This window comes from Vulpes vulpes, chromosome 4 (assembly GCF_048418805.1).
Source record: "Vulpes vulpes isolate BD-2025 chromosome 4, VulVul3, whole genome shotgun sequence".
In the NCBI taxonomy this organism is placed as follows: Eukaryota; Metazoa; Chordata; class Mammalia; order Carnivora; family Canidae; genus Vulpes; species Vulpes vulpes.
The window spans coordinates 92,448,970-92,476,050 of NC_132783.1; the positions used below are offsets into that span (position 1 = coordinate 92,448,970).

At 43.6% G+C, this 27,081-nt stretch overlaps 1 protein-coding gene across 12 annotated transcripts in view; it reads right to left on the minus strand.

The window, feature by feature from the left end:
• GRID1 (glutamate ionotropic receptor delta type subunit 1) overlaps window positions 1–27,081 on the minus strand; it is a 638,811-nt gene that overhangs the window by 103,167 nt on the left and 508,563 nt on the right. For all 12 annotated transcript variants that reach the window (XM_072756400.1, XM_072756406.1, XM_072756405.1 and 9 more), the window contains 4 exons: window positions 11,948–12,049; window positions 10,335–10,532; window positions 5,807–6,131; window positions 4,553–4,691 (listed from right to left, as the gene is read on the minus strand). In XM_072756400.1, the coding sequence (XP_072612501.1) occupies window positions 4,553–4,691; window positions 5,807–6,131; window positions 10,335–10,532; window positions 11,948–12,049 (764 nt within the window). The remainder of the gene's footprint in view (window positions 1–4,552; window positions 4,692–5,806; window positions 6,132–10,334; window positions 10,533–11,947; window positions 12,050–27,081) is intronic.

The following is a 27,081-nucleotide window of genomic DNA, read 5'->3' on the forward strand; positions in this document are numbered from 1 at the left end:
AAAAACAGGGGAATCAAAATGGTATATGGAATATATCTATTTAACACAAAAGAAAGAAGTAATGGAAGAAATGAGGAACAACAGAGGTGTAAGACAGAAAAAGAACTAATAATAACATGGCAGAAGTAATTTCTTCCTTATCACTAATTACATTAGATATAAATGGATTAAACTATCCAATTAAAGCAGAGATTGGTAGAACAGATGAAAAAACATGATTGAACTATATGTTATACGGACGTGACTCACTTTAGATTCCAAGACAAATAGATCGAAAATAAAAGAATAAAAAAATTTTGTTCAAACAATAACCTAAAGAGAACTGGAGTGGGATACTAATACCAGACAAAGTAAACATTAAGGGAAAAGTTTTTGTAAGAGACAAAGAAGAACAGTATATAAAAGGGTCATTTGATAAGAATATAAAAAATTACAATTAGAAACATATGTACACCTAACAATAGAGTCCCAAAACATATGGATCAAAATTGATAAAACTGAAGGGAAAAATAGGCAGTTCTGAAAAAAATGGCTAGAGACTTTAATATCCCACATTCAATAATTGATCAACAACAACAATAGAAGATCAGCAACTAAATGGAAAACATGAACAACACTATAAACCAACTAAACCTGAAGATGAAATAGACAATATGAATTGCCCTATACTTTGAAATTTTTAATTATTAACTTAAAAGCTCCAAGAACATGAATCTTCTAGAAGGTTTCCCTGGAGAATTATACATTTGAAGATGAATTAACACCAACTTTATATAATCTCTCACAGAAAACAGAAGATAAGAAGGCTTCCTAAATCATTTTATGAAGCCAGTGCTACCCTGAAACCAAAACTAGACAAAAATAGCACAATAAATAAAAGTGAAAACTGATAATTCTCATAAATTTTTTTATTTATTTAAGATTTTATTTATTCATGAGAGACACACACAGAGAGAGAGAGAGAGAGAGAGAGAGGAACAGACACAGGCAGAAGAAGCAGGCTCCATGCAGGGAACCTGACATGGGACTTGATCCCAGGTCTCCAGGATCACACCCCGGGCTGAAGGCAGCGCTAAACCGCTGAGTCACCTGGGTTGCCCAATTCTCACAAATTTAGATGTAAAAATCCTCAACCAGAATATCAGCAGAAAGAATCCGAAATATATGCAAAGAATCATAGATCACGACCAGGGGAGATTCGTTCAAGGTACACAACATTTGAAAAACAATCACTGTAATCTATCATATTAGTAAGCTAAAGAAGAAAAATCATATGGTCCTGTCAAGCAAGGAAAAAAAAAAAGCATTTGAGAAATCTAATACCCATTCATGATGGTCTCAGCAAGTTATGATCTATTGGTTTAATGCAATTTTAACTATAATTATTGCAATTCCTATCAAAATCATGGAAAATTTTTTATAAACATAAGTTTATAAAATTTGAGTAGAAATATGCAGGCCCCAGAATAGTTAAAACAAGCTGAACAAAGAAAAATAAAATGAGAGGGGTCACTCTGCCCAATATTAAGGTTTACTCTGTAGCTATAGTAACCAAGACAGTGTGGTATCGGCAAAGGCACAGGCACATAGATCAATGGAACTGAATGGAAAACTCAGAAATAGACCCACATGCACCCAACTGATTTCTGACAAATTACAAAAGCAATTTAATGAAGGAAGAACAGCCTTTTTAATAAATGATGCTAAAGTAACTGGACGTTCATAGACAAAACCATATATATGTGTGTGTGTGTGTGTGTGTGTAACAGAATTATATATCTAAAACTCACTTAACCTCATGCCTTATACAAAAATTAACTCAAAATTGACTGTAGACTGAAACGTAAAATGTAAAATTACAACACTTTGAGGAAAAACAGAAAAAACAGGGGATTATCTTCATGGTCTAAGGTTAGGCAAGAGTTAGACTTGACACCAAAGGTATGATCCACAAAAGAATAAATTTATAAATTGTACTTCACAGGAATTAACATTTTTTTCTCTGTGAAAGAACTTGTTAAGATGTTGAAAAGAGAAAGTACAGAGTGGGGACAATATTTACAAATAAGATGTCTGACAAAGAACTAGTATCTAAAATATATAAAGAACTTTCAAAACACAAGAGTAATAGTCAAACAACCGATTTGGAAAATGGGCAAGGGGCTCCTTACTCAGTCGGGTAAGCACCCCACTCTGGATTTTGGGTTAGGTCATGATCTCAGGGTCGTGAGATTCAAGTTCCCAGTCAGGCTCTGTGCTGTGATGGAGCCTGCTTGGGATTCTCTCTCCCTCTGCTCTTCCCCCTGCTCATGCATGTGTGCTCTCTTTCTCTCTAAAAGAGAGAGAGAGAGAGAGAGAGAGAGAGAGAAAGGAAGAAAAAGAAAATGGGCAAAATACTCAAATGGTTATTTCACCAAAGAGGTTACTATATAGTTAGCAATAAGCACATTAAAAGGTGTTCAACACAATTGCTCATTAGGGAAATGCAAATTAAAACCAGAATGAGATATCAGTCCATGCCTATCAGAATGGTAAAATAAAAAAATAGTGAAAATCCTAAATGCTGGCAAAGATGCGAAGAAACCGGATCATTACCATACCACTAGTAGTAATATAAAGTTCCAGTCACTCTGGAATACTGGTTGATAGTTTCTTATAAAACATAATTTCTTATAAAACCTGCTATTACCACATGACCCAGCAATTGCACTCTTGGATATGTATCACAAACAAATGAAAACTTGGGTTCACACCAAAACCTTCGCACAAATACGTATAGTGGCTTTCTTCATAATTGCATAAGGGCGCAAACAAGCTGACGTCCTCCAGTGTGTGAACTCACGAACAAGCTGTGGTGCATGTAATACTACTAAGCAGCAAAAAGGCAATGAATTATTAATACACACACCAACCTGGATGAACCTCCAGAGAATGGCACTAAATGAAAAACGCAATCCAAAAGCTATGATTCCATTCATATAACATATATAAAATGATAACATTTTAAATATTTTTATTTACTTATTTATTTGAGAGAGAGAGAAAGAGAGAACATGAGTGAGCAGGGGGGAGGAGCAGAGGACGAGAGACAAGCAGACTTGGTACTGAGCATGAGCCGGAGGTGGGGCCCAACCCCAGGACCCTGACATTGTGACCTGAGCTGAAATCAAGAGTTGACGCTTCACTGACTGAGCCGCCCAGGTGCCCTGAAATGATAACATCTTAGAAATGGAGAACACATGAGTGGTCACCAGGGTTTGAGAGCAGGACTAGAGGGGAAGAAGTGCGTGTGAGATGGGTGTGGCCATAAGAGGAAAATACAAGGAAATCCTCGTAGGAATAAAATTCTTTATCATCTTTACTGTGGTGATGAATACACACATCTACACACGTGATGAGACTGTGTAGCACCAGATGCACGCACATGCATGTGCGCAGGGAAATGAGTACAAGAGGGGAAATCTGAATAGAATCAGCCAGTTCTCTTAATGTCAATACTCTGGCTGTGATAAGATGACTACAGTTTTGCAAAATGTGACGATGGGGGGAAACCAGTTAAAGGGTATTATGAGATCTCTCTGCATTATTTCTTACAACTGCATGTGAATCTATAATTATCTCAATAAAAATGCCAACTGAAAAATAAGACTGGATGCTATCATACTAAATTTTGAATCCTGGCCAGAGTCTGAACTCTTTTAAATAGGCCGCTGGGAGCCATAGAAGCTAGTTAAGTACGGATGACCAGGTAGGGCTGTGGTCAAAAGAATCCATATAGTGATAGTGAGTATGATGAATTAAGGGAGAAATTACACAACACAATAATCAGGAATCCAGTGAGAGGGGATATTGTGGCCAATATGGTACCGGAGGAAACGCAGACTAGACTAGTGCCCACGGTCACTTCAGCAACCACATTGCAAACACCCCTTCACTTGGCCCAAGTTCATCTGCAATTTACACAGTATGTGGAATTCTGATCCTAAAACAAAGGTGCTCCCATGTTATTCCACTATGTTGAACTAATTCTTTTACACCATATTTTTAAAACTTTGGTAAAACAAAGAAATGTTTTTATACTCTGATTTCAATAATTTCACAAGTATAAGTGAAATAAGTTTTCTAATCACTGTGATAGTGGCATGTCTTTAAAAATAAGTTTAAGGTGTTTGAAGATTTGGGAAAATATCTTAGACTTGTGGTCTTAATTAATTTTAATTTAATGTTTAGAAAATTTTGATTAAATAAGTTTGTAATCAACGTTTAAATGCCTGAGGAAATTTAATTTGTTAATTTTTAATGTTTTGATTTCTTAGTCTTATAAGCAGCATTTAAATGTTCAGAGAAGTATTATTTAATTCATTTATGCATTTATATAATTGTGTATGAAGTAAAATACAAGAGGAGCGAAGCTCTCCAATGCATTGAGTACGATGATCAAACTGCAGATCTGGGATCTGAGTCTGCTTACCTCTATAACACGAGGCCACATTGTCTTTACAGCTTTTCGGAGCTGCATGATCCCAGACCTGGAGGGAGGAATGGATCTTACCTTATGGGGTTGTCCATCCTGGACACTGTAAGGAATGCAGCAAGATTCGCTGTGTAGGAGGAGCACACAATGAGGGTGAAGAGCCACCAGCTGCCCATCACAATGCGCATGGCCATGGAGTTCACGGAGGATTCGCCACCTGCAGGAGGCCAGCAAAGTGGTTGGCTCTGGACTTCGTGCTCACTCCCATCCCCACAGAAATGCTCCAGCTCCACCCTGCAGCTGGGCTGAAGGAACCACCAAGAGGTTGGGCTAGGGATCAGGGAACTGAGTTGCTGGCTGGTTGTGGGGGACTGTGACAATTCTGGGAAGGAATCCAAAGATTATCCATCTTGGAAAGGGATGGAGGACCACCAAATACAAAGATCCAGGACTTCACTGGGTTGCCTACTTCCAGGGCTGCAACCTGATGTAAGAGCCTTTCCCCATTTCGAATTCATAGAGAGTAGTCTCAGGAATTCTGTAAATATAGAATTACCTCCTACCTGGAGGGTTCCCTGGCTTTCTTATAAACCTCAGAAATGAGATCTCACTTTTATTAATATTCAGCCCTCACTAGATGACTTTTTTCCTAGGATTTTCAGAAGTCATTGCCTGTGACTTGTAGTCTGAAGCTGCCCCGTTGAGGCCAATTATTTCTCCTCGGTCCCTTCGGTGGTAGCAGAAGAAAGCGTTTCACCGACAAATCTTATATAACCTGGCGAACAGGCGATACATGTTTTGCCATGGTGCAAACAAAGCCAACACTCACATTAGGAACTTTGCAATTCATAGTTTAGGTCAAAACTGCACGAACCAGGAACTTACCAAGTGCTCTCCAGACTTCACAGAGGAAGGAGACTTTGTATCTCAAGAATGGATGGAGTATTGCTTAGATGATTGAAAAGCAATTGTGATTTTTTTTTTTTCCTATTAAGACTGCAAATTTAAGCAAGATTCAGTTTCATCTGACAACCCCGGATGCATAACAATCAACCTAATGTGGGAGGGAGAAGAGTGCAAAGCAGAACTCCAAAGTTAATTTTATCTAAAGCGGAGAACCGGGCTTTGAAGTTGAGTTCCTTGTCACTTCATTTAATTTCTATCTGTATTACTCAGAGAAATTGGGGGCAGCCTGATATTGGTCCTGTCCTAGAGATGAAATAAAACCGCGTTTAAAATGACTTTGCCAAAACCTATCTAAGAACTTGGCCAGTGGGCAAGTTCTCTCAGGCCCCTGGGGCTCCGGCGACATCGGGAAACCAGGACATGTACCTTGCTGTACAAAGGCCCCGTAGACTATCCAGATGGCACTGTGCAAGGTGGCCGAAGCAGAGGGTCGGGGCTGGGCAGCACTCTGAGCCCTCACGGCCTGGATCCTGTTCAACACAAATATCAGCACGCCCACCACGGGGATGGCTGCTGCAATGCAGGCCCACACAGCAAAATCAAACGGAGCAAAAAGAGAGAAGATGCTGATTTTCTCCTCGGGCTTCTTGATCAGGATGCCCACCGAATAGTCCATGTAGCGCTTGCTGAAGTCCACAACGCTCTCCCTCTCCGGGGTGATTGTGATGGCAGAGATGGCCAGGTCTGCTCTCTGAAAGGCAAAACCAACTCATCAGGCATCGGTCCCCACTTCCTGCAGGGTCCCACCCCGGGACAAGGCCTGCCCTCTACCCTTTGGGCTGTTTTGTCAAGAGGAAACAGATTCAAGAGGTGACAACCTGTGACCTCTAATATTGTAAAAAAAAAAAAACCAAAAAAACAAAAAACACTAAGTTGTCTGTTTGAATTATAGTTTTTCTTCACTTTCTTGTTGTTCTCGGAAACTTCCACTATCTTCTTCTTTTGCCGGTTCTTCCTTCTACCCCCGCTCTGCTTCCCACCAAGAAGGCCCTTCCTTCTATCTTCTTCTAGACTTATCTGCATCCTTTCTATACTTTCATCAAGTCTCTCCAAGCTTCCATTAGCCCACATGGATGTCTCCCTCTCTTCAGATGCTTCAGAATTATGCGGTAAGTTGTACAACTACTAGAAATCTCATTAATGTCCCAGTCCCTGGTTGTTTTATATGCAGACTTTATGCCAGAGAGTAATATCCTCCAAGACGAAAGGGGTTATGTACTATCATTGATCAGCCCTTAATTCATGGCCTCGCAGACATATGGGTTGATTCTTCATATACTAAAGCCATGTTGGGAGGGGACTTTCTGGGCACGCTGGACTTTAAAAAGCACCTTGCAATATTTTTGCTTTCTAAGATGGGCTTAATTTTTTTTTTTTTTATTATTTATGATAGTCATACAGAGAGAGAGAGAGAGAGAGAGAGAGGCAGAGACACAGGCAGAGGGAGAAGCAGGCTCCATGCACCAGGAGCCTGATGTGGGATTCGATCCCGGGTCTCCAGGATCGTGCCCTGGGCCAAAGGCAGGCGCCAAACCGCTGCGCCACCCAGGGATCCCTAAGATGGGCTTAATTTTAAAAATAGACGAAGACTCCAATAAGATGGAACTAGACTGCAAGATGAAAGTGCCAAGACTGGTGGAGGTTAGGATAAGTAGGCCCCGGGGGATGATGGTGGGTAATAATGGGCCTATAGTCCCCACTCCAACCGCAAGAGCATCAAAATATACACTGATCATCCTAATCTTGGCTCTTGGACCTTTAAGTAGGAGGCATCATCAGAACTGCTTAGTTTAGAATAATCAGCTCTGACAACTGATCCAATGTGCATATTTAAATTGGGAAAAGAGGGGTGCCTGGGTGGCTCAGTCGATCAAGCAGCCAACTCTTGGTTTCAGCTCAGGTCATGATCTCGCCATTGTGGGATCAAGCCCCGTGTCAGGCTCTATGTTCAGTATGGAGTCTGCTTCAGGTTTTCTCTTTCTCTCTCTCTCCTCCTCTTTCTCTTCTCTCTCTCTAATAAATAAAATCTTTTAAAAAATAAATTACATTGGGAAAACATACATAAAAAGACTTTATCAGGAAAAGATTTTTATCAGGTTTAATATGTGGGCTAGACTGACAAATACACTGATATTCTAATCTATGAAATCCAGGGATGCCCAGGTGGCTCAGTGGTTGAGCCTCTGCCTTTGGCTCAGGGCAGGATCCAGAGGTCCTGGGATCAAGTCCCACATGGGGCTCCCTGCAGGGAGCCTGCTTCTCTTTCTGCCTGTGTCTCTGTCTCTCTGTGTGTCTCTTATGAATAAATAAATATTTAAAAAATTAACTATAAAATCCAAAAAAATTAAATAAATAAACTGTGAAATCCAACAACATATCTAGAGTAAAAAGAAAAAATATTGGAGGTAATGAGGGTGAAGCTCTCCTCTTAGACTTATCATATTTGTATCTCTGGTTCTTGCCTCTCTTTTTAAAAACTCAAGATCCAGAGATTTCCTTTTAAGAATTTGGAGCATTCAAAGCATATGTAAGGACTAAGAAGAGATCTTGTGGAGCAGGACAGGTTCATAACATGGGAAGAAGGGAAAGTAATTTATGAAGCCAGGACTAGAAGAAGCACAGGGAGATTGAGTTATGACCCCAGTAGAGGGGTCATAACACTCCCACCTCTGAAACTGGAGGTTAGAGCAGGTGTCTGCAGATGTGAATTTCATAGGTAGTTGAAATAGTATTTCAAGCCCACAAATCTCCATTTCTTTGCCTAATATAGGAGCACAATTTTTTTTTTTTTTTTTTTTTACTTAGGAGGGAAGACTTTTAGGTTGCTTAAAGAGAAAGACAAACTTTTGAAACAGTCTCTAAAGGATATAGCCAAGGGGTCCAACAAAGGACAAGTTAAGGAACTCAGTCTGTCCTGAAGGCCTAGCTCAGGTTGGAGGCCACACAATGTTCATACATCCATTTGGGCAGATTTGTGATTTTCTTCTCTAATTGAATGCAGCAACTTGGATGTCAGATTCAGAGGGTAGATAATATAATCAAGTCAGGGTTTCAGTACAGTAAGAAACCAAGAACAAAGAGAATCACAAAAGATGAAGGACACAGGATTATCTGGTCAAATATTGAGGGTATGCCAGCCAGGGAAGGATGCGGTATCATAAGGACACAAAAATCTTAAAGAAAGATGAACCTCAAATACATGTGCTAAGTGGAAAGGGCCAGACACAAAAAAACATGTATGACTCCATTTAAATTAAATGTTCACCAAAGCCAATCTATGGAAATAGAAAATAGATTGATGGCTGCCTAGGGCTGGGGTCAGGAATGGAATTAACTATAAATAAGTATGAGGGATCTCACTGAATTGATGGAATTATCCTAAAACTAGATTGTTTTTTAAAAGATTCTGTTTATTTGAGACAGAGAGAGAGTGTGTGAGCACACGAGCCGGGGCGGTGGGGTGGGGGGAAGCAGAGGGAGAGGGAGAAGCAGACTCCCCACTGAGGCAGGAAGCCCAACAAGGGGCTGAGATCATGATTTGAGCCAAAGGCAGACATTTAACCGACTGAGCCACCCAGATGCTCCCCAAAACTAGATTATGAAGATGGTTGGCACAACTCAGTAGATTTCCTAAAAGTCACTGAATTATCTGAAATGGGTGTATTTTATATATAAAACATTATATGGTCTCATTCATTTGGGGAATACAAACAATAGTGAAAGGGAATAAGAGGGAAGGGAGAAGAAATGGGTAGGAAATATCAGAAAGGGAGACAGAACATGAAGACTCCTAACTCTGGGAAATGAACTAGGGGTGGTGGAAGGGAAGGAGGGTGGGGGGTGGGGGTGAATGGGTGACGGGCACTGAGGGGGGCACTTGACAGGATGAGCACTGGGTATTATTCTGTATGTTGGAAAATTGAACACCAATAAAAAATAAATTTATTATAAAAAAATAAATAAAATAGTACTGCAATAAAATTGTTTTTTAAATAACTTAGGAGAAATTGGAGAGATTGTGTGTGCCTTTTTGGGTCTATAAAGCAAAGGACCTGTGTTTTAGGACCAAAAGTTCAAAAGAGTCAGGACAGCAGGTGGTAGTGTCAGAGTGGAACAGTGACAGCAACATGCAAGATGTTAACAGAACGCATGGGTACAGACACTGCCATGGAGCACAAACAGAGGTCACCGGAGGGAGGCAGGGCAGTCAGAACACTGGGGTCCCCTGGGGATGTCTGTAACGTCAGAGATGGTGGCAACAGCAGCACTAGGGAGCGAGGCCTGGAGCAGATGCCACCACCATAAATAACCATCAGGAGATGACCCACGGGTCTGGGGTGACAGGGGTGAGGACGGGGACACAGTGAATTGGCCTCATACCATGAGTCTCAATGAGGACCCAGGCTCTATAGGAGAGAGGAAGAGTAATTATGTGAAATTAATCTGAGGAATGTCGTATCACTTACACACGACAGTGTAGACGCACGCACACACTCACACACGTGCATCTGTATAGACACACCCCACCGTGAGCCATGAGGGGGAAAATAATCAGCACTCACTAACACTGCCCGCGAGAACCAAGTTCCTATTTCAGCCCAAACGTGGGGTGGGTTGCAGGAAGGGTGTGCTACAGGGCAGGCTCTGGAGAAATGGCAGCAGTGGGTACGGAAGGAAGACAGAGTGTGAGCGAGTGAGAGACAGAACCCAGAGGTGGGGTGTGGCGGGGCGGGGTGGGCTCAAGAAGAGAGGGCTCTAGTGGGTGAAGAGTGGTGACCTGTGATCTGCTTAGCTAGTTCCAGAGTTCTAAATGCCTAATGGGCCAAATTTAGGGATCACCGCAGAGGCAGGCAAGGTGCCCCCCCCAACCCCGTGGGCCGGCCCCGGGACCTACCTTGCTGATGAGTTCCCCGATCATCCCGTTCCAGGAGGTGTTATGGAGCTGGTGGCCGTACCTGCCATCGGGGGCCTGGTAAATCTCATATTTGAAGCCCAGAGCCTTGGCCAGCGCATCCAGGACATCTATGGAGAACCCTTTATAGCGCTTGGGCTGTCCAAGGATGTTCTCAGCCACCATCACGAAAGGCTCTTCCTGAGGACAACAGAACGAATGCTCTTCAATTAAATCACGGGTTCCGGGATACACACCTTTCCAGGGTACTGCTGGAGAGACCAACCTGATGAATCTGTTTTAGAATGTTTGCGGACGTGGGCATGTGTTCACCCAACTTAGGCCTGAGGTCTGAAGATCTCAGCCCTGGTTTAAAGCAGTTTATGGACACTTGGCGTGCGGTGGATAAGAAGATCCCTGCCACCAGCACATTGACGGAGGGACAGAGATTTACTTGTGCTGTGTGACACTTTCCCAGCCTCTGCTCGGAACCCCATTGCCAGAACGACATGATTTGTTTTCATTCCTTTATTTGTGACATTCAGGACTCTGTCCTTAGGAAATGCCATAATTCTTCAGGACCCGCATGAGAAATGTGGTTACTTCTCATCCAGGATAAAGAGCGACAATAAAAGCTCTATGATATTAGATTGAGAGAAGACAATATTACATCCATCAGATTGTACTAGAAAATGGATTCTGATTCATGGGAGAAGGTCACACCATAAGTCAAAGGCTGGGACAGAATTAAAGCCCGCCGTTCCTGAGCCCAAAGCCACATTCACACATTTTGTCCTGTGACATGTGTGCTCCTGCAGGGCACGTGGTCCTCTGGAGAAAGCCTTAGCCTTCCCCATCACACTCGTATGAAACCGAACAAGACTTTGGGCAAATGGCCCCAGAGAATATATCTCATTAGTGTCCCTGGGGCCGTGGGGGGTTATGGCATAATGCTTATTCTGTGATGTGCACACGGGATGGAGGAGAACGCTGCTGCCAAAGGCTTCTAGGGCTGAAGAGACATCAGCACCTGACGGGACACAGGGACCATTTGAACCGTGTGAATCTAAAATGTCTCCTACAGCCCTGAAAAGCTGAAGGAAGAACTTGGTCGGAAGATTCCTCTAGTCTCTTAAAGGTGTAAAAGTCTACGATTCCAAGACTACCATGCAGGAAAACTGCAACAGACGGTCTTTGTTGTGAAGTTTGTGTCCCACGGGGCCATCGGCGAGTTTGGGTGCTGGAAGAGTGGCCTCCTCCAAGCACCTTTGAGGACTCTGGCTGCCAGCAAAGCTCTCCAGAGGACTACCAGGAGGTCAAGATACTGTTTACGTCCAGGAACAGGTAGGGTTGCGTCTGCTTGGAAGTTTGGCCGTGGAGATTAGTGGTTCTTCTCCAGAGCAGCTCAGTCACCTCCATGGAAGGCCCTGGGACAGAATCTCCAACCCTCCTCTTCCTTCATTACTTGCAAAATTATTTGCCAGAAAGGCCTTATGAGCCCCCAAGCCACTACCCGAGATCCCCTTCCCCCCAAGCCCAGCATGAAGCCAAACAGAGAGAAGCCCCTAACTCCAAAGCCCAAATGGTGAATCTCCCCAAAACGCCCGTGATCCTACCAAGACAGTCACCACTTTGAGAGTCAGTCCTTGGAGGCGGCTGCCCATGGGCCTCTCTTGCAGGCTGCCATTCAGGCCTTTCTCTGAGTCCCACGTCGCCAGCTGTGAAGGAAAAAGGGAGTGTGAGGGGCAGAACAGGCACCTGCGTGCAGCCCAGGACCGTGGCCCTCAAACCGGAATCCTGGGTGCCGCCACTGGGAGGATAGCGGTCCCCCCCTGTCCCGGAGACTCAAGGCCACCTTAAAACCTTAGAAAGAATAAGTGAGTGACGGAAGGTCCCCCTTCCTCCCTCCAGCAACTCATCTGGAACTCGGAGGACTTGTCACATCCTTCAAGTAAAGCCAGTTGGTAAGAAATTGTTTCCAGAATGAACATTTCTGTCTAACGTTATCCTGTCCACCCATGGGGGTCAGATCACCATGTCTCCCACAAAGTGTCTTCTTTCTTTAATTACCCTGTGACTTGCCCAGGCCGGAGGGCCCCTGAGTTCAGCCAACGCTGCCACCAGGGCAAGATGAGGGTGAGCAGCACGTCCGGCTCGCCTTGCGCCCCGATGCCCACTGCGGGCAGGGTCGAGAGCTCGCGGCCTGTCTTTGCTGAGGGGGCAGATGTCATGATTCTCTTTGATAGGCAGGTACAGGCCTGGAACACCCAGGCTCTGGATCTGCCATAGCCCCCCAGGGCTGCGGAGTCCCTCCCAAGGCTGGAGGCAGCTCTGACAGGCCCCCCGGGGCGATTGGGGAGCCCCTCTACGGCTCAGAAACAACAGGAGACGCAATGTCCTTCGCACAGCGTCCCCTCTCTGCATCCCTGCAGGCCCGGGAAACCACGGTGAAATCTTGATCTCATCAATGATTCTCCATCATTAATTGATAAAAAGGTACAAGGAACCTTAAGCAGGACCTCAGCACTTGGGCGCCAGGGATTGTAATGCAACCCCAGCCACCATCATTGAGAAACCCTGTCCTTTTAGGTCGCTGCAGATTAGATTCTCTTAAGAAGGCTTTTAAAACATACCGAAGGCTGGGCCTCATCCCCAGAGATTTGAATTTAATTGGTCTGTGGTGGGCTAGATATGAATATTTCAGCTCCCCAGGTGATTCTAATGCACAGCCAGGATTGTAAACCTCTGCTCTAGATTAAAGCAGGTGATTCTCAAACTGTAATATGCACACAAATTATCCAGGGATTTTATATGCACTTTCTGATTCTGGGGCCTGTGGTTATTCCTGTCTAACAAGCTCCCAGGTGCTGCTGCTGCTGCACCATGACCACCATTTAAGCAGCAAGGAGTTAAAAGATCAGACCACTGTGGGCAGCATCTACTTCATCAGAGAAAACCGACAAGTCCCCTAGTTAGGCTGGGCAGAGCCATCCCTCTGTGGAGAAATGTCACCAGATGCCCTAAAGGAGCCACCAATAGCACTACTTCAGGACACTTCTACTCTCCCAGCATGTCCCTTAGCCTTGACATCTGCAGCAGGGTCTGCACTCCGAGCGTTGACTATGAGGCCACAGTTGCAGAATCTGTGGGACCATTCCATCTGGAACATACTAGAACCCTGAGGCAGGAACACCGGAATGAGACACATGGTTGTCGAAGCAGTTTAAAAGGAACCTGGAAACTCTGGCTGTCACTTTGGACACAATACCAACTAAGACCCACTCCATCCTAAGCTATAGGATGCCTGGCAGTGATGAATGAATCATTTAGTTAAGAGCATGGCCATGTGCTCTCAGGAGCTTCTCACAGCCGCCACCAATTAATTTGAGGGGCACTGCAGTTAAGGGCAAAGTTAAAATCTACCCAAACTCCTGTTCAAGGACATCAAAGAATTCACACTCTGGGAACTGGCATCATGAGAAGGAAAGCCCAAGGCTGTTTCCCCCTTGGGTCTCAGGAAACAGCCCTAGGATCCAGAATCAATTCTTGCATCTGGATTAAAATGCTGGTCAAAGGGAAGAGACAAACCCAGATGAAAAGAGTCGAGGCGTTGATACCCTATACCCTGTGGACCCTCCGATATGGTCCAGGGTACTCATGATGTGTATCTGGGCTGCCCGCTGGCACAGCCTTGGAGCTGCTTAGCGCTGATGGGTAATCTGCTGCCCCTCCTAGGTTGGGTGGTGGTAAGACGGCCCCTGGACCACCTCAATGACTGATAAAGTCCTAATGAAGGCAAGCTCGTCCTAACAATGACATGTTAGTGCCACGTACCAGATATTTTGCCTTGCAGCAGGACTTGACATCCTATCATGTGCTGCCAAACCTCCGTGACACAGCCGATGGGGCACCTCAACTCCCTGCTAGCACCTGCAGGAGTAAGCACCGGGAATGGGGCTCTGCTTGGCCTTGAGCAAACAAACTCTACCTGTCTGTCTCCTGGGGTTGTAATCAGTCTTGAGGATGGAGAAGAAAGGCAGGAAAAAGCAGTTGGGATGAAGCTCTGTCCTAGAGTTTTAGCTCAGCTGTGAGAAGGGCTCTGCCTCTCAGTCCCTAACGGTACAACCCTCTTCTAGTTCATTGCCTGGCTCAAGGCAGCAGCCTCTCCATTGATCTCATGAACCCCAACCTCTCTCTGACAGCCTCTCCCATTGTGCTGATTTGTACCTTTATAATAAATAAACCCAAACATGAACTGTGTTAACGAAAAGTTTCGAACGACTTCCCATTTCCTGCAGAATAAATCGTAACACTCTGAAGCCTGGCCTTAAAGAAAAAGGCCTTCCTTATGGAGATCAAGCCTGACAATCAGCTTCACTGAGGTTTGTGTAGGCCCAGTCCACTCCCACCCCAGCAAATGCCTCACCCTCCTCATGCACCTCACATGGCATGCTTCCTCCAGTTCCTTCTGCCTGTAATACCATTCCTCTTTGGTTGGGTCTGGTACATTCTTAACTCATATTTTTTTAATAAGATTTCACTTTAGAATAGTTTTAGTCTTACAGAAAAGTTGTAGAGGTTGTGCAGAGGCTGTCCATATACCCCACATCCAGTTTTCCGTATCCAAGATGTTACATTAGTGTAACACTGCTCGCAGCGAATGCAATGCTGATGAACCCAATCTCCACCATTTGCACAGAGCTGGGTAGAGATGATCCCCATTGTCTTCCATGCTGGACCTAAGGTTGTGACCCTGCTGTGCAATTTGGGTTGGTTACCCTGTCCCTTTCGATCAAAACCCTGTCTTCAGAAACTGTCTAGAATTTCAGGCTCTTGGACTAGACCTTGCCTTGCTTATTCCCATCTCAGGGTTTCTAACCTTGATTTGAACACCATGTTCTCCTCTCAAAGATCAACTTACTACACTCGGTAAAGATCTGGGGAAGAAGAGAGGAACTCAGAGGTATGAAAGCAGCATAAGTTTGGTAGTCGACTGATCTATATCTAGCTGTGTTTCCACCACTTACCTGGGTGACCTCAGAGAGCACATTTTACCATGGTGCTTAGAATTTTGCATAAATTTGACTCCATTAAGATTCCATTTTCTTATCTAAAAAGTGAAATAAGAATACTTTCCCTGCCTACCAAACACGTAGGGGCTATTCAAAAGGGAAAAAAAATCACTTTGAAATAATCTGCTATAAAATAATAATCACAAAAAAATCAGGATATAAACCTCTGTGTGCAATAAAACCTGAATTATGGTTTTTTAAAAGGGTGGTGGTAAAAATGGGAGGAGTTTTGTTGAAATGTAATATATGGATATATCCAGGTGGTGGAATTATGAGTAATCATTGCAACTTCTTGACATTGTTCTGTGTTTCCAACAGGTTTTTCACTACTTTCACAGGAGGGAAAATATGCTTTTGATCAACATAACTAGTATAGGTGACAAGGTCCTGTCACACGCATTTGTACGACTAAGGACTGAATGGAGGGTTAAATTATCAGAGTTGGTGTGTCAAGACCAGCCTGAGCGTCAGAACCCAATGAATCAGTCCTCGGGCTGATTCAGGCTGCAAGGAGCTGTGGCCAAGGCGTGCCCATCTCCTAGAAGAGGCAATTGTGGGTCATCCAGCACGGCGTCTCCCATTCTGTGACCTCCCCAACAAGGCACAGGGCCCGGTGAGCCTACTGGGTTTGGAGACAGGGAAGTAGCCACTGCTGAGGCCCAGCTCCATGAAGACAGACAAGCTTTCTCCACTAAGAAAGAAGGACAGCAATCCTAAGGCAAAGCCATTTAAATCAAAATGCAAGTACCTGAGAGGGGGGAAAAAAAAATTCCTCCAAGCCTATAATTACCCCTATTTTTTTTTCCTGCAAGTATTCAGGACTTAAAGGCTTTTATTTTTGTGTGTTTTTGTTTTTCAATACAGACCTCTGCCTCCCTGGCCTTCAGGGCATCCTGTACTCTGACAGAGAAAGAAAAAATACTTCAAAGTGAAACCAAAATTCCGCCTTCAAACACATCAAAGTGCAACCATGTTCTAGGAACCAGGATCCTTGAGTTGGGCAGGGAAGTTTATTATTCCCTCACATCAGCCTCAAGCCAAGCGCCCCAGGCTGAGTGAATCTCCCCCATTTTCACAAAGCCTTGTGTTCTTGCCCAAATCTTAAGACCAGAGGAGAAACCCTTCATTTCTGAGTGAGGCCATCCCTCTGAACACCTGATATGTTCAGACCAGAACACGGAAAAAAAGCACAGCCCAAACAGAAGACTCCAGTGGACTTTTCTTTTTAAAAGAAATAAAACAAAGCCTTTAAGTGGATTCCCAAACTTGCTGCCGACCCAGATTAAGAGAGACGGTATCCAGCTTCCCTCCCGAGGGCGCCTGGTTCTCCTGGTTCAGGATGCCAAGGAAAAAGGTGCAGTCAACGAGAGCCAAATGAGGCTGATAGACTTGATAAATGGGAAGCCAGAAAAACCTTTCCCTGGGAGAAGTCCTGACACTTAGTCACACAGCTGCAGACCATTTCATTTGTACATAAGGGCGTCTGTTCTGACTTTCCCTTGTATTTTGCAGACAGGATTTTGTTTATGGGATCAATGAATTTTATGGCCACAGACACCCACTTTTGACAGCTGACCTGTCAAGATCAGTGCCTGAAAAACTAATTTCCAGCACTGTTAAACAAAACGAGAACTGCCACGATTTGATAAGACAGCCGTGGTTCTCATTCATGCGGGAGGTCTACTGCGCCCAGACCAGAAGTGTGGATAGAGCCAGAGGTTACAGCACAACCATCCCCTGAAAGGAGATATATGGTTTCAAAATCTGATTATGACAAACAACTGTTCAAGAGACCAGCCAATTGGAGAATAAATTTCATAAACCACTGGTCTCGGGAAAATATATTTCCTGAGTCAATCGGGGTGTTCTTCATGTTAGCGTTTGAGTTGTGAGACGTGGGGATTTGGGACTTTGCGGCTTGTCTTTAATAAATGCAGGGCTATTAACCATAAATGGGACAGGCCTTCCTTGGAAGAATGGTCTTTCTGGTCTATAATCTAGTTACAGAGGTTTCTTAAAGTGTCATCCCTTTCCATGGGGAGGTGGGGGGGAGAGGAGAGGCCATCCAACTGCTTTACAGCCCAGCGACGGAGTGTGACCAGTTTCATATAGAGAGCCTCAGCAATTCCTGGGGAGGAGGTGAGGGAAGGAAAGAAAGTAGGTTTGCTTAACTCCAAATCCCATATTTAACTATATCCAGCAAGACAATAGATCAATAACCTACAGCTGCATTTTACAACTAAGTGACCAACTACTTCAGTGATAAGCTTATCTCAAGAGAGCACTGAAGGCAGGAAGTGAAGTTTTTATGACCACGTCTCTCAGACCTCACAGCCATTGCCCGGAGTCCAGTTTGAGCCGTACCCTCATTGACCGGTGACTGCATTCAGCTGCGTGCGGCCTCGGCTGAGATAAGGGCTGCCGTAGTGACAGCCACAGTGGGTTTATCCTCATGGCAGTGCATGGACTTTTCTAAAGCAACACTTCCTCTATCAGCTGTTGTTCTATTGTCCATTTTTATGGGTAAATAGACGGGTTCAATGTATATTTCAAAGGATCGCAGTCCTGGGGAGGTCTGGAGTAGAGGGGGCACCCACATCTTGACTCAGCTTGAGTTGGGGCATCCAGCCAGCCCTGGCTTCAGAGAGTCCATTGCACATTTTAAGCTTTAGCTAAATGCATGCACAACATGTTTAGACACAAAAATGCATCTTGGAAACTGAATGTAAGAATCGGAGCATAGAATATCATTTGTGGCCAGGGTGTCTAAAGTAAGGTCTAATTTTAAAGTTCATTTTGGTAGGGATGCTTGGGTGGCTCAGTGGTTAAGCATCTGCCTTCAGCTCAGGGTGTGATCCTGGTGTCCGGGGATGGGGTCCCACAACAGGCTCCCTGCAGTGACCCTGCTTCTCCCTCTGCCTACATGAATAAATGAATAAAATCTTTTTATTTAAAGATTTTATTTATTTATTTATTCATGAGAGAGAGAGAGGGAGAGAGAGAGAGACAGAGGCAGAGACACAGGCAGAGGGAGAAGCAGGCTCCATGCAGTGAGCCCGACGTGGGACTCAATCCCAGGACTCCAGGATCACACCCTAGGCTGAAGGCAGGCGCTAAACTGCTGAGCCACCCAGGGATCCCCCATAAAATCTTTGTTTAAAAAAGTTAAATTTCATTTTGGGAATTCCAGGCTATCAGAGCCACTAAGATATGGGCCTCGTAGAGTATGAACCACAGAAGATGATCATCAGGGCCATTCCTGAAGCCCCAGACAGGCTATAACAAGAGGAGACTCATGTGGGAGCGAAGAATTTAGGGGAGAACTGAAAGTCTCAGCCCAGGACATATGTGTGCAAGGAATCATGCATTTGGCAAAAGCTTGTACTTCCTAAAAACACGCCCCAACAGAACTTGTGTTACACGTCCAGAGGGCAGAGCCATGAGAAACTAAAAGAAGAGTAAAATAGGCCAGAGAGCTGTCACAAATGGGGGCTTCATGAAAAACCTTTAGCAAGGGTGGGAGAAGGATACTCCCCAATGGTGCTGGAGAAGGGGACCAGAAAAACAAGCAGAAGTGCCATCAACATTGGCAACCAGGTCATTCATGATGGAGACCACGGACATGCCCCAGTGCTAGCCTCCACTATCTAAAAGTACAGGCACACAGGACCCACTGGGCCAACAAAGGGATAGAAGGACTGACCAACTCCAATGGTGCCAGTGATGGAGTCTCTCTGTCACATTAACAGCAAGGATGGAGGCAGTTCCACTCGGCCTAAGACGTGGAAAACAGCAAGACAAAGTTTCTTTCATTGTAACAAAGAACGAGATAATCAATAAAACTATATTTTTAAAAATTTAGCCTCCAAGAGAGCTGTGGTCACACAACCATCTGATAAATTTACAAACTGCAAAAGATGAGAAGCCCCTCTAAGGACAGACAGGATACAAGGAATGTTTCATCTCTGATAGATGATGGAAGAAAAGAAGTTGTAGTTAATAACAGCAGATAAGAAGAAAAATAAAAGACTGAAATTTCACCAGATTTTTAAAGACCCAGTTGTAGTGAGGTTCCCTGGGAGCCCAGACACAAGGGAGGCCACACCCACTCATCAGCTCTTTCCTCCAAGCCTGGGAGGGGTGGGGGGGTGGAGTGAGAGAAACAAAAACAGGACAGAGGAACAGAGCATCCAAAAGTTATAGGACAATATCTGATATGAGTTTATCTATTATTGGGCTTGTGTCTGCTATACCTGAGTAAGTCTTATAACTCAATTATAAGAAGAAATTGTAATTTTTAAAAAGTGAAAAAGGACTTATTTTTCCAGGAATACATGAAAGGATAATGTGAACACAAAACTATGTATGCTCAACATCACACGTCATCGGAGAAATGCAAAATAAGACCACAAGGACACACCACTAAGCCTCACGAGAGAGGCTAAAATCAAAGACTGACATTACCACGTGTTGGTGAGGCTCTGAAAGGCAAAAAGTGCAGCCACAGTCGACAACAATTTGGCAATTTCCTATAAAGTCAAATACTCACTGACTCTCCCACCCAGCAATTCCACTCCTAGTCACTTACCTAAGGGAGATCTAAAGTACGTCCATACAAAGGTCAGTGTGTGGCTGTTCCCAGAAGCTTTATTCACAATTACCCCCAAAATGGAAACGCTCCAAATGTTGGACACGGCGATCCATGAATGGATAGACAAAATGTGGCACTTATACAATGGAACACTACTCAACAATAAAAAGCAACAAGCTACTGACCTGTGTAACCACACGGATGAAGGTCACATGCATCACACACAGGGAATGAAGCCAGCCACCAGAGACTTTACGACCCCATTTCCATGACTTGCTTGAAAAGGCAATATTATTGGTCCTGAAAATAGATCAGTGGTTGCCTGGAACCAGGAATGGGAGGAAGGTGTCGGATGCAGAGAGGAAGAAGGGCTACAATAGGGTAGTGGATGTAGTCCTTGTTTTGAGGGCTGAAGTGTATGCGTACCACTGGGTGCATTGGACCGGACAGCGTGCACCTGCAGTGGCTGAGTTAATTGCACAAAATTGCCTCCAAATAGGCCTAACTTGTTTTATACAAACACACACACACACACACACACACACGCTAGTGATTTGGAAAGCGATGAAGCCGTGTGCTGGAGAAGTGGAGTAGAGCACTAACCTCTCATAGGTGGACCACCTACGACCCTTTGGCAAGAATGACGACTTCTAAAGCAAGGACGGTGACATGATACTAATGATGACTGACGTTAGCACGCTGGTACCGTCATTCTTGAACTAGCTGAAGCTAAGCAGGCATCAAGTGGCCAAGAAATTACCTATTAATCCAGAAGAACTGAGTGTGTCTGAATAAAGGTTTAGGAAGAACAGAAGTGCAGTTTTACCTTCAAATAGTTTCTTAGTGTGTCTGGGGTGGGGCGCAGGGACTGACCTCCTAACATTGTATGTAGTATGATCCACCTCTTTAATGTTCATTTCTTTTTGTGAGATGCTACACAAGCACACCTAAGACGAATCGGTAGGTTGAATGGCTATTTGCGGCCTTAGGCAGAGCAGTGGGACTGTAGGGATGTTTGTCTCCTGCACTACGCTACCCTGTACTGTTTGAAATGTTTTACAGAGAGAAAGCATCACTTTTATAATCAGAGGAAATACAATAAAGCTGCTTTCACTTTGAAAACGCGAGGCAATCTAGCTTGTAACTGTAATGTTGATTTTGTATCTCTAATTGCTTAGGTGTATTGGTTTTGTCTCTTTAGATAAACGGTACATTCAGCACAGGCAGCATCTACAGTGAGACAAGCCAGGCTGGAATTCTGTTTCTTCTGCTAGCAGGCTGGACGCCTCTGCAGAGTTACTTGACTTGGTCATATTTTATCTCTGTCCTCAAGTGTCCTAATCTGTTATTAGTTATTAATAGACGCGAGCTTTTGCCATCGACAATGCATTCTTTGCTTTCAGGTCTCTATTCTGCACGGGCCCGTACTAGCAGCTCAAGAAATGCTTGCCAGCTTGCATTGACTAGAATTAATGCACTTTACGCACTATACATCAGTCGGAAGTCTGACAAGATACCTTCCTCAGCCCGTGGATCCCAGGCACTAGGAGTCCCTGCATCATAAAAGTAGGTGTCTCTGACCAAATACTCCATATAAGCTTTTGGCTCTTTCCTCTCCCTAGACCGCTCTTCTCTTCCTTTGTTCTCTGACGCCTAGTCACCCCTTAAAGATCACACCTTGCACCCTACACCCTACTCCTTCCACCTTCCACCACTTGCTGGTAGAAATGCTTTTCATGATACATTAAATTCCACGTCTACCTATTCACAAATATACTGTTATCTCTTGTGTGGCAGAGACGATCTGTTCTTCGCTGTGACTCGCTCGATAAAAATTTATTAGAAAAATTAATAAAATTGACCACGTCCTGGGCACTTCCCCATTAACTGGTCGGAATTTCATGCTCTTCGCAAACTCAAGCTTCAGGTAGGTCTCACATCTGAAGCTCTGCAAGAGGCTTTCTTAGTCAGCACTGATTTATTTATGATGGTTGGAAGTGCCTGCACTGGATTTTCTCCTTTGCATGGTTTTGTTTTGCAAACTTACTTTAAGACTTTGAGTCATTGAAAAAGTGTTAGTAAAGTGAATGATTCAGAAGACCTTTTTTAAAACTCACATTTTACGTCTTTACCCCTAGACTTTTGTTACACAACATGCGGTCTGTGCCCGGTCACCGGGGAACTTGTTTAAATCCAAGAATCTTGGCCCTACCCCCATAACTACTGAGTCAGGGTCTGCATTCTGATAAGAATCTCAGGTTACACATAGGCGCAGTGGAGTTTGAGAGCAGTTTCTAGATCATGCCATCATTATCCCTTACCTGGAATCTTCATAAGCTGCTTTACCCATCTCACAATTCCTCTCTGATCTGCTTCCTATTGAAACCCTACACAGCAGCTAGAGTTTCCTTTTCTTCTTTTCATGAAAATTGTTTTATTTCATTCTCTTTCTTAAAATTCTCACGTGGTTCCCAGTTAAATTCAGATTAAAAGCATATATCCTCAAATCCCAATGGGCAAGGAGAAGAAACTTACAGCCAGAATGTTCATAAATCTTGACTTAATTTATAACACAAATGTGTGGAAGAAATGAGAGTTGAACTTTGTTTATTTGGGATGCAGATTGTGTCTTGAAAATGATTATTACATATGCAAATTATGCCCCAGCCTCATCCTCTTCCAAGATTCCCCACAAAAAGCTCACGTGGGGAGGGTTCCTGTTGGAAGCAGAAGCACAGTTGGCCTATGGAGCCCCAGGGGCTGCAAAGTGAAGGGGAGGAGACTGAAATTCTTGTTTTATCTCGGTTCTGTTAATAAAATGGGAGTTTGTGGGTTTTACAAAAATCTGTTTCTAAATGGAGGACTAGATGGCTTTCTTTAGGGTCAGCTGGGTGACTCAGTGGTTGAGTATCTGCCTCCAGCTCAGGGCATGATCCTGGGATTCCAGGATTGAGTCCCGCATCAGGTTCCCTGCATGGAGCCGGCATCTCCCTCTGCCTGTGTCTCTGCCTCTCTCCCTGTGTGTCTCTCATGAATAAATAAATAATCAAAAAATATATATATATATGGCTTTATTTTGGTGGGGGTTGGGACTTGTGGCTTTTAAAAAAACCACTTTTGAGTAGAATGTATATTTTTTTTGGAGTTTTTATTTTTTTAGAATCCTCCAGAGCAACATGCAAGACCAATGGAGTTAAAGAAACTCAGAGACCTTTATCAATTCATTGTACTGTTTGTGAACTGGTACAAATAATAACAGAGATCCTCCTAAAACGTTTATATTCTCACAGTAAAAGGTTAAACTGATATTCACATAATAAAAGAGGAAATATGAAGTGTGTTTTAGAAAAACAAAAACAAAAATAAGCATATCTCCTTTTCATGGCCTGGAGAGTCTCTGAGACCTAGTCCATACCTGCCCATCAACCTCATCTCGGGCCACGAGTCTCACCTTGCTCACTGCGCCCCGCGGATGCTGACCACCTTTGAATTGCTCTCTCAAGCCAACATCTTTCCTGCCTTAGGAACTCTGTGTACACCCTTCTCTTCCCTGATAACCCTTATCTCCATGCTTCACATCCTGTGGTTGGCTCTTTCCCACCTGGCAGTTGTTACCCGCTGAGTTATCCTCTTGATAAAGCCTCCCAGGTCACTCTTCCTAAATTCTCAAGTGCAAGACTTTGTTATTTTCTTTATAGCTCTCAGATGTTGTAATTTCTAAAAATCACCCTCCACAATAGAAATGATGTTTGTCCTACTTGTTTTTGCCCAGCGTCGTATAGTAAACATCCGATACAATTTCTGGCATATAGTGAGCCAAGCTCTTAACGAGTTTTTGTTGAATAAGCAAACCAATTAATAACTTAGGCTAGGGGCAGCACTTTTCCAGAAAGGGCTAGACAGGAAATATTTTAGTCTTCTTGGGCGATATGGTCTCTGTGGTCAACCACCCAATGAGTGTGGTTGGGTTCCAATAAACAACATAAGTGGCAAGCTGGATTTGGCCCAAAGCCTATATATAGTTTACTAATCCCTTATAATTGATACCTTCATTTCTCTTGTTTCCTCTGCCTAGAATGTTCTCCCCTCCAGTTGAACTTTTTAAAACACTACCCTTCTTTCAAGACTTAATTTATCATTTAAAAAATATTTAATTGTCATGTTTTTAGGAAACCTCATTTTATCCCTCCAATCAAAGGTGACAGATCCGCCTGCACCTTTAAAGCCTTATACTTGTCCCTTTTCCACGGCACTAATTACATTCGGGTTTCTTTGACAGTTCCTGTAGTGCACTGTATTTTCTAAAGACGGTTGTGACAATATTTCCCATCCCACCCGCTCCTCTACAGTGTGACTTCACCACCCTCTATCAAGAAGTGAGGTTTAATTCCTCTCTCTTAAAATCTGGTCTGCATCTGATGCTACATGTCTTTGAGGCAAGGTTACAAAAAGGCCACGAAGCTTCTGCCTAATTCTTGAGATACTTGCTGTAAGACAAGGCTTCTCCACCTTGACATCACTGACATTTTGGGCCAGAGGTTCTTTGTTGGGAGGAAGAGGGTGGCCTGTGCATTTTAGGTTATTTAGCAACATCTTTGACCTCTACTAACCAGATGCCAATAGTGTCCCCTTCCCACAGAATAATAACCAGAAATATCTTCAGACATTGCCAAATATCCTCTGGGGGACATAACTGCCTCTCGTTTAGGACCACTTATCTAGGAGAAGCCAGCTGCCGTGGAAAACGTTTCAGCACCCCGAAACCACACGGAAAAATCACTTGAAGAATCACATGTAGGTATTCTGGGCAACAGTTCCAGATGAATTCAGCCTTCCAGCTACCTCTGCCAAAGTGCTAGTAATGTGAGCAAAGCCATTTTGAATCCTTAAGATCAGCCCATCAGCCAGATAAGTAGCATCAGGTGGTCTCAGTTAATGTCAAAAAAGTTGCCAAGCCAAGCCCTGACCAAATGTCTGACGTGAAGAATACATACGATATAATAAAATTTTTATTTATAATTGTAAACTTGGGGACATTTGTTATGCAGCAATAATAACTTGAACAGAATTTGGTACCTGGAAATGTGATGTCACTATGACAGACATACAAAGTATGTAGAATCGGCTTTGGGATTGTGTAGCAGGAGAAGCCTAGAAGGACCTAGAGGAGACTTTGGTGGAAGTAAAATAAACTCTGAGGAGACAGATGATGAAAGTTTAAAGGAAAATGAGGAAAGTTTTTATTGAAAGCTGCAAGAAAGAATACTGTTGTGATATAGCGGCAGAAAATTTAGCAAAACCATTATCTGCAATAATAAGGAAAACCATATCTCCTTAATAAGCTGATAGACCTGGCTAAGACCGTATCACGCAGAATTGTATTCTATTTTCTCTTAGCTGTGTGTCATCCTGTAGGCATATATGCATAGATGATTCCTGAATAAACTACAGAAGGAATTTTGTTTTCAAGCAAAATTTAGAGAAAATACACAGAAGCCATGATATGTTGGATTCAAAAATGAAACCTTCTCAGGCCCAGCCTCTTCTAGCAGAGAATTCTAAAATAATAGAGGTTCTTGATGCAAGGAACAAATCCCAGAAAATGTGGCACCATGAAATCAAAGGTATGATGATAATACCCTTCCTTAAGGTCTTAGGAATACTCAGGAAAGCGTCCTGTATACCTTCAGAGAGATCAACCTCTATAATCTGAAGGTGTGTGTCTCAGACCTTCTCTATTAGACAACAGAGCTTCTAGAGTTCCATAGCGGCCTGCCAGGGAGCTCCAGATAGAGACGGGCCTGACTCAAAGTTGTGGCCATTGTTGTCATCTGGTGTAGTGAACAAACAATAAACTTAATAAAAATCCACATGATTTTTAACGGAATTGTAATGACAGAAGCACAGCCAGATCAAACTAAATAGTACAGAGAGGATGTAAAAGAGAGACCAGAGATTCCTCTGGGTAGGAAGCAGTTATGAAAACTGTACAGCTGCCAACACAGTATAAATTTTATGGAAAGTAAAGATGACTTCAGAGGGAGAATCAAGAGCTCAAAGAAGATCAGATAGAGAATCACTCCCGGGAAACAGTAACAGGCCCTAATTAAGGAGCTAATGACATGAGCCCAGGTGGCTGGCTATGGGAACCGCTACGGACCGGTGATCACCGTGTGCCTCTTATCTCCTCCCTCTCTTCTGAAGGGGAGTGTTTATTGCAGTTATACTATCACCGTCTTACCTTTACATATATTGACTGTGGGGAGGTCAGACAATCTGTCTCTTTAGACTGAGGTCTTCAGATTGAGACGAACGGCACTCAGAGAGCTACATCCAAGAATCCGTACCGAGGAACTTCATCCTTACTTTGACCTGATCTAGATGATGAGATATGAGCCAATGACACAATGGAGCAAGGCTCTGGGGTTCTTAGGGGAAGGAATGAGGAATATTTTTCATGCAAAGGGGTGTGGATCGTTGTGGCCAGAGGAAAGAGTGAAACTTCCAGATGGTGTGTTCGAGGGGGAACAACAAAATCATCTATACCATATGCTTTTGTAGAACATGACTTCACCACTTCCTCATCAACACGTGGAGCCCAACCCCTCTCCTCTCCCTTGGATCTTGACTGGTTTCATGTGTGATTTATAAATTGCGGTGGAAGTAACACTGTGATTTCTAAGGCTACATTTTAAATGATCATGCAATATCTACTTGGTTCTGTTGTGACGTTTGCTCTGGGGGAAGCCAGTTACTACATAAGAAACCTAACAGCCCTGAGACCATATGCTGAAGAGGCCATACGTAGGTGCCCTGGCATATCTAGATGAGCTCAGCCTTCCACCACCCCTGCCATGGTGCCAGACATGTGAATGAAGCCCTCTTAAACTTTCCAAACTGGTCTATCAGCAGACTGTGTACAACTAAATGATCTCATTGATGCCACAAGGAGCAAAAAAATCACCCGGCCGAACTCTACTCAAAGTCTTGACCTATAAAATCTGCAAGATACAATAAAATGATTGTTGTTTGAAGCCACTAAAGTTTGGGGCAGTTTGTTTTGCATCAATACTAACAGTTTCCCAAG